Genomic DNA, 14,464 nt, shown 5'->3' with positions numbered 1-14,464 from the left:
GCCCTCAAACTTTATCTGAAAAGTTAATTAGGCCCTCAAACTTTTTTAAGTTGCAATTAGGTACATAAACATGTCAATTTAGTTCATAAAGACCCAATTACCTGTTAGTGACCTGCAATACCAGGTCACTGAAATTCCGACGATTGTCGGGCAATAGAAATTAACGGAAAACGACCGCCGGAACAAAAATGGACGGAAAACATGGTCGCCATCTCCTTCAGCTCTGTAGATCACGCGCGCTGGCGAGAAGTCAATGCTCTTATCTAAACTCCTCCACTCTCTCCGCTCGAATAATAATTAAAAAGTTATGCAATTAAGTTATAGCATATGACCTTTCAAAAAAAGTTATAGCATATGAATTGTGTGTGACCTAAATTGTTGTTATATGTGAACTATTCATTTTATAAACTCTCATTGATATTTTTAAAAATAAATTTTTTCCTATATATAAGATTAATTAGATAATGAATTTTTGCATTTAAATTCTTAAAATAGAGATAAATTTTGCCTCATACATATAAATAGATCAACTTGTAATAAATTGGACATTTTAATTAAAGCAATAATATAGATTTGGGTTAGAAAATTAAAATGTGATAGCCATTCTTTTCCTAAAAGGTTGAATCTCCAAACTCAAGGGCCCTCCGATCCACATTCGCTCTGACCTGACAGAGCATGTGGAAAGATGTAAAGACAATGTATTTTTAACATACTTATAGTATGATGATATTCATATATTTTTAGGATGAAAATTCAAAAAAAAAAATTATATATATATTTATATATATCACGCATATTCCATTTTTGTTATCCGGCACAGTGCCTCTTCGGCCTCCTAGAATTTTCCTACAAACATAAAAAATATAATTCCTACTTTGTATAAAAAAGATAAAAATATCTTTGTATTTAACGACATTTCAACGATTTTGTTGACGAAAGACTAAAAATTGTCATGCTACAATAATATTAAGACAAATTGAGCATGTTTAGATAAAAAAGAATTAAAAGTAGACTGTCACTTCTAAATGTAGTACCAAAAATGAAATTAACTCTTATTATTACTAAAAGCTTAGAAAATATAACTAACTTGGTTCGCGTGAGTGGTCATGCACTCTCATCTCTTAAGAGAGGTCGGGAGTTCGATCCATTTTCGTATGGAAAAACTAATATGGCTAGCACTACGGACTTAAAGGTGCATCCTACAGTTAGGACCTGCTCAGGACACAATGTGGCTTGACTTATTTTGCAATAAGTAACAACGTAAGTTTAAATAATAAATAGTTAACGGAATTTTTTGTTATTTAAGTTTGTACATAAATAAAAATTTTAAAAGTGAAAGATGGTAACTTTAGAAATGTCTTATTATTGTAGAAAGAATAAATCAAATTATAAAAGTTATTAATTTACATTATTACACCAACATTAGATAGAAATAATTACATGCATGTACTCCATAATAATAAGAGTATTCTATCATCAAAGCGTGATGATGATCTTTAATTAAATTACGTTTTTGCTACTAACTATAACTTTTGACGTAACGGTAAGTTCTTGTTTCACACAATAATAAAAATAAATTCCTTAATTGTTATATTAATTAAACTTAGTTGAAGTTATAAGAACTTAATAACCCTGGGATATAGATTATTCGAACCTCACAATGTGATGTATTATATAGTCCTTTGTTGAAATGAAAATAAATCTTATTTTGTCCATTTTAAAAAATAAATGGATTAAGCTTAAAGCTTTAAAAAATGGTAACATTTATATAAATAAGTAAAAATTTGAATAGCTTTCAAAAAAAGTAAAAATTTGAATGCGTAAATCATTTGTATTTACCGAAAATAATATGTATTACGCTTCTTGATTAAGAAAGATGCCTATACATACAGCTTCTATGAAGTATTGATGCGTATTTAAACTATAAAACGTAGGTTTCCATGCAAGTTTATTCCAAACTGTGAAACTGATGCATGAAATTCTTTTCATATTTATAAAAATGTCACCGCTCTTTTAATGTAAAACTTTTACCAAAACGGTACTGTTTTTTTTTTTTTTTTTTTTTTTTCACAAAAACGATGTTTTTATATAAAATTGTTATGTTTTTTTCCCAGATGTTGCAAGTTTTTTTTTTTAAACAAAAAATTATACTTCCAATATTTTCTAAAATGCTTTTGTTTTTCTACCAAATGATATAATTCTAAACATTTACAAAAATGTCATAATATTTTGTTTATTCAAGTATACATCTAATCCATCCACTGTTTTGTGATGGACGAATTGAAAGATATTTTTTTATTAAATTTTTTAGTTAAAATAGCAATTTTAAGTGGTTATTTTGTAATACAGATACTAGACATACTTTCAATTTGGGTTGGATTGGGTCAAAGTCTATATATATAAATTTTTCTTTTATAATGCAATTGTGTGCGACACAGTACAAGTACAAATGATTGAAAACTCATCATTTATCTACTCCACCTTCACCCTTGTATACTTATATAGCTATCCATGCACAATTATAACTACCATAGTACCATCATTATTATATGTGTTCGTCCACTTTTTTTTTTTTTTTTTTTTTTTTTTTTTTTTTTTTTTCTTGAAAAAGCACCCATTAACTTATCACCACACACTATCTTATCTATTTCCTTTATTTATACACCAATATAATATAACCTACTTTCAACTGTCCAAAAAAAATTCGAAATTTAGAGTTTTAAACTTTTAAATGATACTCATTTTCTTGCACCGACCTATGTAGCATCCATATTCATATTTTTAAAAGATAAATATGGCATGCTATGATTTGTTTCAACTTTTATATATATATATATATATATATATATATATATATATATATATATATATATATATATATATGCACTCTGGTGCAAATGGAGCGTCCAGGTGCAAATATGCCTGATATCTGTTCACGTGTCCAGATCTAATGGATGAGAAACACTGATTTTTTAAAAAAAATGCGGTGGCATTTTTGTAAATAATTGAACATCGAAGTGCAAGTAAAATGTATTACAAGTGCATGTAAAATGTATTATAGGTGCAAGTAAAATTTGCACTGAGCATCAATACTAAGTGCACCTATAGTTATAAGAGGAAATTTTAATTTTGGTCATATGACTATAGGGGCCTTGCTATTTTAGTCCCTGATTTTTAAAAGTATCAATTTAGTACCTTAACTATGTAATTTTTGTCAATTTTAGTCACTCCGGCCAAATTGCCGGCCAAATTTCGTCAGAAACTTTTAATAGTTAAAATAATGAGGGTATTTTGATCGTTTCACGCCTCTTTTCTTTTTCTCCGGCGAGTCCATCTCTTTCTCTCCCGTTTCCGGCGTTCTTTCTCCCTCTAAAGCCTATTTTTAATATCATCAAGCCTCCATTCCCCATTGTCTTAGTTCATTGCATTCACCAGAAACGGGAGAGGAAGGGATGGACTCGCCTGGGAAGAAGAAAAGATACGTGAAATGATCAAAATATTCTCATTATTTTAACAATTAAAATTTTCCGGCAAAATTTGACTGGCAATTTAGCCGGAGTGATCAAAATTGACAAAAATTACATAGTTAAGGTACTAAATTGACACTTTTAAAAGTCAAGGGTTGAAATTAACAAGACCTCTATAGTCATATGACCAAAATTGAAATTTCCGCTAGTTATAAGTAGTTGCACAAATAGTTATAAGTAATTGCGTGCACCTAGGTGCATGAATGTTTGCGAGTGGTTTCACGGGTACTACTACCCGCTGAACTCCCTACAAGAACAAAAACGTTGCCAAACAGAACGAACTCAGATCAATAAATGTTAACAAGGCAAAATTACATGCACTTGCAGGCGAAAGTACGTGCACTTGTATGTGAAAGTAGGTCCAACCGATCAATGAATGCAGGCAAAAATTATATGCACTTTTGCAGGCGAAAGTAGGTGCATTTATATATAGGTGAAAGTAGGTGCACTCGATCAATGAATACTGACACGTGGCGCGCGCTGATTGGTTCGTATTTCACACCTGGGCGTACATTGCACCAGAACGTGACTATATATATATATATATATATATATATATATATATATATATATATATATATATATATATCGTTCGCTTTTTTTGTTTTTTTTTTTTTTTTTTTTTTTTTGGTTTAATTTCCAACAATTTTTGCAAGTTTTGATCGAAACACTTTTTTTTTTTTTTTTTGAAAGACAAAACCCAACTAGTTAATCACTATTTGACTATTGAATTGTATTTACGGTTTGTAAAAGAAATGATAAAATTAATTGTTTATTATTATCAATTAATGTGTAAAAAAAAAATATAAGTACATTTGTACAAGTGTACAACAACAACAATATATAATAAAATACTAATTCAAAGACTTCAAGTCAAAGATTGTTGGCGACAAAGATAGTTAGCCACATGAAGTTTTACAATGTCAGGAACTCAAATAATCATTAACTTAATTAAGTACCTTTATTAATACATGTATTTTTTTTAATCGAGGGTGTGCATTTTGGATAAACCGTAACTCACTTCACTGTAATAACTCATAATTATACTAGAGAGCTAAACTACATTAAGAAAATCATGATATTTTAGTACAAGAATCATGTTTCATCCATTCAATTAACCATTTTAGACTTAATATATACAAATATTTTTCTATTATCACCGGACTAGCAATATATATTCGTGTCTGATCTCGTGACCATAACTGTTTTGTTTGATATTTTTATTGTTAAACTTCTTTTCTATTGAGCCCAAGATCGACCTTGTAGTAAAGTGATACAGATTTTTTACTTAAGGTTAAAATGTCAAATATTCTTCATTCTTGTATAAAAAAGTTTCTTTTCTTTTTTTTTTTTGAGAAAAAAAAAATTTCTTTTATGTATTGAAAAAATTAATTGTTATGTGATTACAAATTAGGCTTATTATGTATAGTGAACGGAGATAAATAATTTTTAATTTTTTTTTTATATATACTTCAAGAGATCCATTTTGATTTTCGCTTGAAGAGTTACAAAAATTTTTCTAATTAGAAAGACCAAGAAATTGGGGAGTATAGCAAGTTTACTATGTGACCAAGGAATTACCTATTAATTAACTATATATCCTTAATCCAAATTACATTTCTTAGACCGACCATATGTTTGTTTTCTTTGTGTACATTATTTTACTACCAACTATATCTTACTACGTAGTCATTTCTCTTAATTACATTAATGAATGGATTTTTTGGAATTTTCTTTGAAACTTAAAGTGGATTTTTTCATAATTAATGTTGGCGTGCATATATAAGACTCCTCTACCTATTCTAAAACATCAAATTAACTGCCTTAAACAACAATACAACGTAACATCCTTAGCTTAATCTTTCTTCTCCATCTATATATGTGAGAACATGATGTATATATGTTAGTCAATATATTTGTGACTTCATTATGACTAAAATGAACATGACCAAAGCGGAAGAATCTATGTAAATATATAGAAACTCAGTTGAACACAAAGGCTAGTGAATCATTGTTCCTATTTCCCAAGCTCTCATGTGACCAACTGAGCTGCTCATGCGTCATAATTTTTTATTTATAAATTTATAATGTATCACAACCATTTTTAGTAACTTATTGTAATTGGTACCACTAATTAACAACAACACACAAGATTGATATCAATATTTTCATGCTTAAAAGCCCTCCACAAGAGGAATAATAATGTCCACGTACACGATAGATCACGCATATATATTATAAAACCAAAGTTCTTTAACACAGTCTGCAGCCAGCAGAGAAACACAACATCATCAGCTAGCTTAGCTAGTAAGTAGAGCTTAGGTAGTAGTGGATATAGATTTGAAAAAATTAAGGTAGTAAAACGTTGCAACCAATAACGGCTGTGATTTCTCATCATCAATTTGGCAATGGCAGTGGTCGGAAACCATGGCTGAGGGCAGCTTCCCAAACCTTGTCAATGTCACACATCTTCTCCCCACACTCGTGCACGTTCCACCCCTCTAAAGCGTGCACGATCCCGCTCACCCGCGCGGCGCTCATCGCCCTCCTAGGTAGCCAATTCTGCCCACACATAATCAAGTCTCGTTAACCGAATCAAAAATACAAAATAGGATTAAAAATGGTATTATAAAATCTCAATAATCGAATTAGAAACATAAAGTAGGGTAAAAACAATGTCATAACTCATAAATTCTCGTTAGCCGAACCAGAAATGTAAAATGAGGTGAAAGGGCACTGCTGGAAATTATAGAATTTCCGACCACTAAAAGTGATCTTATATTAGTCGAAAGCAAAAAGTGTTCGGAAATAGCAACAAAGGTTTTTCCGGATACCAAAAGTGGTCGGAACAAGATTTTCGACTTGATTTGATCATTTTCAGGTGGTCGAAATTTTTATAATTTTCAGCGGTGGGTACCGTAAAGTCTCATTAACTGAATCAGAAATGTAAAGTGGGGTGAAAAGAGTATCATAAAGTCTCGTTAATCGAACAAGAAATGTAAAATGGAGTGAAAAGGTATGGTAAATACCTCACAGGCGTGCAGGTTGTGGAGGGAAGGCGGTGCCAGCATCGCCGGCGGGTGGTGGTAGGAGCAGTCACGGCGGTGTTTCTTGGGAGGGATTTGAGACATGGGAATGAACAATGTTCCTTTTGTCGCTTTCATTTGTTCTTCTTTCGTTAATCCTTCTCCGACCAACCAAACCTGTCCTTGTTTAATGTTTCCATCATTAGTTAAACCGATTAACACTAATTAATAATAAACTAATTACCATATCTAATTATTGCTTAATTACCTTCTGGGTGAAACTCCTTGACAGCACAAAGTTACCTTTTGAGTTAGTGGCAAGCTTAAGCTTCTCGTAGTCATCTTCACACGAGGTAACAACCTGGAAACGTTAACATAACCAAATCAAATGAGTAATTTAGTTATTTAAGGATTTTAATTAGGATATATTTTAAGGTATTTGATTATATTATTGATTAATTACCTTGATGCCTCTTTGGGTTAATGCAGAGGCAATGGAGATGGAGACTTTGTTGAGGTTGGCTCTAAGGAGAACCTCAGTGGTTCCCTTTGGAATTGTGTTGGCCACTATTATTGCAACCGCCAAGCTACTTCCATCCACCAATTTTATTTTCATTTTTGGGTATTTCTGGATGTAAAACTCCCCGTTTCTATTTAGTTCCTCACTCTGAAACAAATGATATTATGATTAGTCTGATCAAAAGGTCTATAATCAAGTGCGAACTGACCTTAACATACAAAACCACGAATTCCTGAAGAATTACACCACACTGTTTACATAATTAGACATACAGCAAGGTCATCTAGGCATGTCTGGGAGCCGTAACAGTGCAATCATATAGTAGAGATTATGCAATCTTTATTAAAAATTTGTTGGCTAAGGTTGGTTCGCACCTGATTATGATTATGAAGTTGGTTGGTTTAGTGTTAAATAATTAACTTAATTACCTGGTTGAGAAGACCCAAGCTTAAAACCTTGACACCTTTACCTTCAGCCTCTATTATGGCCTCTTCAATCAGGCTATTGATGGCTTGTGATTGCCATTCCAGCAGGTACTAAAGATCGATAAACACATAATAACGATAAACATAAACTAGAATTGAAGAAAATAATCAAAAACAAAAACAACCCAGAAACGTTACTCATCATACCTGAACCTTGTACCTGGGTATAACCCAAGATTGTAACTTGATTTTTTCCAAAATGTTCCTGTCCAAGATGAAAGTTTGGCCATAGATGCAGTTGATGATCATGGTCCATAATGTGACAGGCCACATCAACCAAACGTACCAATTATGGCTTTGTGGCACTGCGGCCCAAGTCGAGAACCCAAGCCTTATAGAGTATACAGACTCTGGGGTGGTCAAATGTGTGAGATGCACCACATCTGGAGACTCTTCTCCTCTCTTTAGAGATGTTTCATACAACGTGTCAGTCGACTTGTCCATTGTCCCATAAATATAGTCATAAAACGGCATAAAAAGTGAATAATTGGTCCGAAACTGAGTGTGATGTAATGAATGGTACCTATCCATACAACAACCATATTAGCCCATCACTTTTGACAAAGGTAGATAGAGTTGCACAATGGGCAAAAAGACTAAAGAAAAAAAGAAAAAATTATACCAAAATGGTATAGATGAATAGTATTGCAGAATAATTTCACTATTCGTCTACACTATTTCGGTGTCACCTTTCGTGGCGTTTTGGTGTCTTAATTGGAGATGGTTTGATAGATATAGGGGGACTTACGATGGGGTATACATCAAATATTTGAGAGGAGGGAAGATGGAGAAGAGCCATTTAGGTATGAACTCGAAGTTGCAGTGTCCCATGTTGTTCATAAGATCGATGTAAGTAACGTAGCCAAGAAGGCTGCTGTTGGAGGCAGTTCCGGTGAACAACGTTGTCAGCACTGGGATCGCGAACAACAAGAAATACGCAATGTGTTCTCCGAACGGATGAATCACGGCTGTCGGGAATATTATATATAAATCAAAAAAATGATTAAAAATAAGATTAGATTCCGATCTCCATAAATATAATATTCCAAATCATGGTAACTTAGGTAAGCAAGAACTTGGAATTTCTTGTCCCCACAAATCATCGTGACTTAGCTGTTCATTAATTGAGATAATCAGTATCGGGTGTCACAAGGAGTCAGCCCACAGGAGGATTAAACTCTTATACTGGATAATGAGTGTCGGTTGTCACAAGGAGTCACCTCATAGGAGGATTAAACTCTTATACTGTGGCTCAGTTCAGTTGTCTTTTAAATGAGAGGATCGTGTCAAATAAGAAGTTAAAACTCCTACACATAAACTGTCAGAACTCGATATTGCGTTCTGGTCTAAAATGGAGAGAGAGAGATGAAAGGATGACGTTACAGGTGATGGGCTCGGTGACGATGGAGGAGTGGTGGTGGGAGTGGTAGCGGGAGTAGAGAAAGTGGTGGTGCAACGCCCTGTGCAGCCAATAGTAGATGAACTCCACCGGGCCGACGTGTATGGCCACCGTCATCAACACGCCGTCCGTCCGCCACGCCGGCAGCCGCGACCCCTTCGCCAGTACAGTGTTGAACAAATAAAACAACAGCCCGTTCAACACCACCTGATCATCCCTGCACCCAAACACCTCTCAATCAGATCAAGATTAATCCTTCTTATATATTCTAGCTCCACGAGAAAAAGAAAAAGACGGCCATTAATTACCAGTTACTTTCCCGATCAACCTGCTCAAACTCGATGGGTTTATCGACGATCCGGTTCTTCCCATTCGCCGTCCGGTGCCGGGAATAGCTGATCCACAGCTGATTATGCAACATCCGGGAGAGGAGGAAAGGGAGAATCAAGAAATTTGTGTAATCCCTTTCGCTCTCCTCACTCGTAACAAAACTATACAGGCTGTGCGCCACCCATGGCGACAGAACAACATACTTTTACCCAGAAAACAAAATGTTAGAGCGAGAAAATGCATGCATGATATACGATATATGGAATCGAAGAAGAAAGAGCGAGTAACCTTAAAGTTTCCGAGGGGTTTCCATGGCCAATCAGTGAGGAAGCCGGGAGTGGTGGCCATATTGTGTGTGTTTTTGTGTGATTACGAGAAATGGTTGGGGGGTTAGAGCATAGATTTATAGGAGACGTTGGAGAAATATTGGTAGCTAGGGATCATGGACTTGGTGCTTCCTGAGAAATCGTTCTGTAGATCTCGTGCATTGTCGTTATATTAACAGAAATTTCATAATAATAATAATAATAATAATAATAATAATAATAATAATAATAATAATAATAATAATAATAATAATGTGTATTTTTAGATCAAATAAAATTTGAAAATTTATGCCTAAAATTAGGAGGAAGTGGTAATTCTGTAAATAAGCAAATTTTGAATGAATAAAGGGAAACTAAATTTTTTTTATCCCTCTCTATCTACCATTTTCACTTTTTGTCCCTTAATTGTTTGCAAAATGATTTATTTTATTTCCTAATTGTCTACAAAGTATGAATTATTGTTTTTAAAACTTTTTTTTTTTTTTGAATGCTATTGGCATTGTAGTATCTGTTCACAACCTACTGAAACAATTAGAACCAACCAATAATGCCCTCAGAGGTTCGAACTTACAACCTTTTAAATAAAAATTCAACCTAAGTACCATTAGACTACATAGTTTTAATGTTTTTAAAACTTAATTAATTCTAATAGAACTTAAATTTTTTTTAAAATTATTAGTTCGAAGATAATTAAGGGACAACAGGGCTCTGTTTGGCCGAGCTTATAGTTTATTTAATGTTTTAAAAAATAAGCTAGTAGCTTTAAAAATTTATGACATCTTTTACCCATCCCAATTAAACCCCACCCGATTGTTACAAAATGAGCCTCATGAGGTTATTTATACTTATTCCACCTCATCAATGAATGGTGGAGATCTACTTGATCGTATGACTATGAGTTCTATAAGATTCTATAAATCTCTACTCTTCTTTTATATATATACTTGCTAAAATGTCATAGTTTAGTGTGGAGACTCAAATTGATGTTATTATGGCCACATTTGCACTACATAATTATATTCGGAAGAATTCACAATATGACATGATGTTTAATTTGCTTGAGCAGCATCTAGATTACATACTGCCAATGAACTTCAAGATTCAAATAGTAATATCTCTATCAATGAAAATTTAAATGATACCTCTATTGAAATGAATAAGATTCGCAACAATATTGATACTTCATTATGGGATGCTAGATCATGATTATGCTAATGGCTTCATTTCAAAATGTTAAACAATGTACCACATTCTTTATTATTTAAAAAATGTACATTCTTTATTATTTTTAATATCCCACATCGTTACTATCAACATTATAGACCCTCCCCCCTCTCCAACCCCCCCCCCCCCCCCCTACCCCCTCACACACATTTATATATATACATGTATGTATCACGCACGCATATTGTACATCGTATATATGCATACACTCCGTACGTTAAGTGATGCTATTATTACACTTGTGACTTGTCCTTCTCCTCCATCTCCTTTATAGCCAAACACAAGAGTAAATCTTCCAGTTTTAACAGCAACCTTTTCGTTCTTCCATCCCGGCCTTCTCAGAAGACCTTGCATCAACACAAACGTCAACGTCAAAAGATTAAAGTTGGTACACAACCACCATTTATAATGGTATATATACTAATTAATTAAACTAGTATCTAAGGTTGTTGTAACATAATGTCTAACTTGACCAGAGTATAAGGTGCAGTTAGATTGACTTATTGGCCATTTTGGTTTATGAGCTGGTCAGCCATGGAAAAATTTGAATTGATTTACCTCTTTGTGATCTTCTGTCATCGAGTCAGAGGATTTTTTTGAGTGGTGAGAGAAAGCCCGTAGCTACTACCTGGTGGTACATTGAGAAAATCCTGTCTTGTTACTCTAGTCGACAAAAGACTACAAGAAGGTAAACTAATCTAGGTTGTCCATAGCAGATTGGCTCAAACTAAGAAAGCCAATAGATCGCTTATCCTGACAAGATAAAGTTTTATTCAATTCAAATTCTCAAGATAATTTTACGAATTTTTCTCATCACCTAAAAAGAACTTATGGTATGCATCTCTGTTTCCCGAAACTAAATGGTGAACAGTAAAGTTACATGCAATGATGGGTAACTATACATGCACAAGGAACTAGCCTTAATTTGTGTTAGGTTTTTTATGGGTTTGAAATTGTTGAACCGAAACTGGTGGTGAACCTAAACTGAGAAGCTTACCAAATGTAGCAATTAAGACGACCAAATTGAATAAAATAATTAACGTTAATAGTGATAATTAGACACTAGTTGATGAGCTGTATAGTTCATTAATGTATATTTAATATTTGTTGGTTTTGGACTTTTGGTACACTAGTTTCTCACATACACCGAGATCAATTATGCTTGTGTAAGTAAAAACAATAAAGCACTGCATCATGAAATTTTAAGGTGATTGTATTTTCAAAATTTAAACCGGAGACTTCTCATTTTATTAAGATGCCCACTATGAATATCAACCACTTAATTATCATTTTTTAAAAAATAATAATATTTAAATTACTTAAATATAATAAAATAATAAAATTCATTTTTTTAATGTTAGTGACTCTATTACATTGTAGTATCTGTTCAAACATACTTTCTCAACCTATTGAAACACAAAGAGTCAAAAATGCCGGTTCAATATGATGACATCCCATATGAGAGAGGTCACTACATGCCATATGAGCACAAGGTGCTTGGCAAATAATAAAATTCATTAGTTATACTAAAACATAAAATAATAGAAATACTTAAATATAATAACTAAATTCTTAACTTTAAAAAATAAAATTAATAATTTTGATGATGTAAAAATAGTAAAAAGTTACACGAAGTTATATAAACTTAAATAAATAAATAAATACTAGTACTTATTTTACTATTATATATATATATATATATATATATATATATATATATATATATATATATATAATTTGGATCATATGCGAATGAAGTGTTTAGGTAAAAAAAAAATAGGAATAAATCTCAACCATCAATATAGTCAAAATCAACTGTCCAGAATCCAGATTGAAGATTAACTAAAAAATTTACGGTGGCATTATTGTAATTTTGAGTAAGTCAAATTGTCTTTGTATTCGAGTGCACATTTTTCTTCTTTGAGTACGCATGTTTCATTCTTCAAGTGCATATTTCTCTTCTTTGAGTGTATCTGTTTTGTTTCAGTACATAGTTTCTCCTTTGAGTACACATCTTTGTGTCTTTGAGTGTAAAAATTTGGCCTCAAAGGGTACGTTTTGTAGCATTCAAGTGCATGTTTTCATTTCTAATAGTGCACAATACAATTAATTTTCTTCAAATTTTTCTTTTTAGTCTTTTTTTTCCTTGCCTTATAGTGATCCTGTTTTTTTTTTTTGAAACCTATAGTGATCCTCTTTATGCCTTCAAGTGCTCAATTTCATGCCTACAAGAGCATGTGTGTCTTACTATTGTGTAAAAAAAAAAAAAAAAAAAAAAAAAAAAAAAAAAAACTACTTAAAATTCCATTATTGATTTTTTTTTCCTGCTAGTGCATGTTTTTGGCATTAAGTGCGTGTTTTGTAGCATTCAAGTGCATGTTTTCATTTATAAGAGTGGACAAATTAATTTTTTTCAAATTTTTTCTTTTAGTACCTTTTTTTTGTCTACTTGCCTTCTAGTGATCCTCTTTATGCCTTCAAGTGCTCAACTTCATGCCTGCAAGTATATGTGTATCTTACTATTGTGTAAAACAAAATTAAAAAAAAAAAAATTAGCATTCCAGATTTCCAGTGAACCCTATTTTTCCTTCTAGTGTATGTTTTTAGCTTTCAAGTGCACGTTTTGTAGCTTTCAAATGTCCATTCTGGGACAGTATTTATTATATTTTTTGCATTCTTTTCAATAACATATAACTAAATTTCTAATAAAATTTATGCATATTTTTTATCTGGAGAGTCATTCGCACATGATCCTAGACCTATATATATATACACACACATATATGGTGAGTAAGGTGAAATTTAGGCGGGTTTTATACATACTACCTGAATCCAATCTGACCCGCTACGAATATATTTTTTAAAACTCATTCGACCCACCAACCACTATCACCCAAAATATTTGACCCATACAAGGTGAATATTCACAAGCCGGATTAAAATTGCTATCCCCACCGTATCCTCTCATTCCACGTCATGACATTTAATGTATAATTAATTATCACATGAGAAGCCATCATTTGAAAGTGCCATCTACTCCTGTTCGGAACTTAGCTGAAAACAGAAAAATTCTGCGTTTAATGAAGATGCCTACTAGAAAGACATGCTTGGGTATTCTTGTTCTAGCACGTTCCATCACGAGAAAGATGATTCTCGTCTTCCAAAATCCAGTACATTTGCAGGGAGACGTATTGGTAAATAATCGGATCATACCATGGATCATAATGAATAGCCGGATTTTAGGGCGTGCAAGATGGGAAACAGCATAAGGCCTCAATATTTATTTTTGACCTAACTACTTCAGAAATAAAAATAAAAAATAAAAAAAAAATAAAAAGCTAGGTTCGACAAAATCACTGTACTATCAAATCATCCATTATATTACTAATAATGCTAAATTGGAACATGCAGCTAATAACAATGGTGCCGCTTGTAACAATTTTGTCGTGAATATTGCGTCAAACTATAAAATAATTTTGTAACATTTCTAGGTTGTTTAACAACGTCTGATTTTAATGCTTAGGTTCAACTTTAGTCAATAATAATAATAATAATTATTATTATTATTATTATAACATTTTTTGTTTTACTTTAGTGAAAAAAAATTCGTCACATATGATCTTTTTA

General features: G+C 32.5%; 1 protein-coding gene across 1 annotated transcript; it reads right to left on the bottom strand.

The window, feature by feature from the left end:
* Positions 1-5,680: 5,680 nt before the first annotated feature.
* LOC109182254 (protein ECERIFERUM 1-like) lies at positions 5,681-9,750 on the bottom strand. Its single transcript, XM_019332378.1, has 10 exons — positions 9,576-9,750; positions 9,266-9,489; positions 8,942-9,174; positions 8,307-8,526; positions 7,706-8,081; positions 7,502-7,609; positions 7,017-7,220; positions 6,822-6,914; positions 6,557-6,730; positions 5,681-6,089 (listed from the first exon to the last, which is right to left on the bottom strand). Exons 1-10 carry the CDS (start codon positions 9,633-9,635, stop codon positions 5,925-5,927), a joined length of 1,857 nt encoding a protein of 618 aa, XP_019187923.1. The 5' UTR covers positions 9,636-9,750; the 3' UTR covers positions 5,681-5,924.
* Between the last annotated feature and the right edge of the window lie 4,714 nt (positions 9,751-14,464).

This window comes from Ipomoea nil, unplaced genomic scaffold, assembly GCF_001879475.1.
Source record: "Ipomoea nil cultivar Tokyo-kokei standard unplaced genomic scaffold, Asagao_1.1 scaffold0188, whole genome shotgun sequence".
Classification (NCBI taxonomy): Eukaryota; Viridiplantae; Streptophyta; class Magnoliopsida; order Solanales; family Convolvulaceae; genus Ipomoea; species Ipomoea nil.
This window is presented reverse-complemented; position numbering and strand designations above follow the sequence as displayed.

Excerpts from the sequence above, each read along its gene's own strand:
- LOC109182254 (XM_019332378.1), bottom strand. The coding sequence starts at position 9,635 with ATGGCCACCACTCCCGGCTTCCTCACTGATTGGCCATGGAAACCCCTC. Across the intron at positions 9,175-9,265 it reads GTTGATCGGGAAAGTAACTG|GGATGATCAGGTGGTGTTGA; the intron begins GTAATTAATGGC and ends GTTTGGGTGCAG. Across the intron at positions 8,082-8,306 it reads TATTTGATGTATACCCCATC|GTACCATTCATTACATCACA; the intron begins GTAAGTCCCCCT and ends TTGTATGGATAG.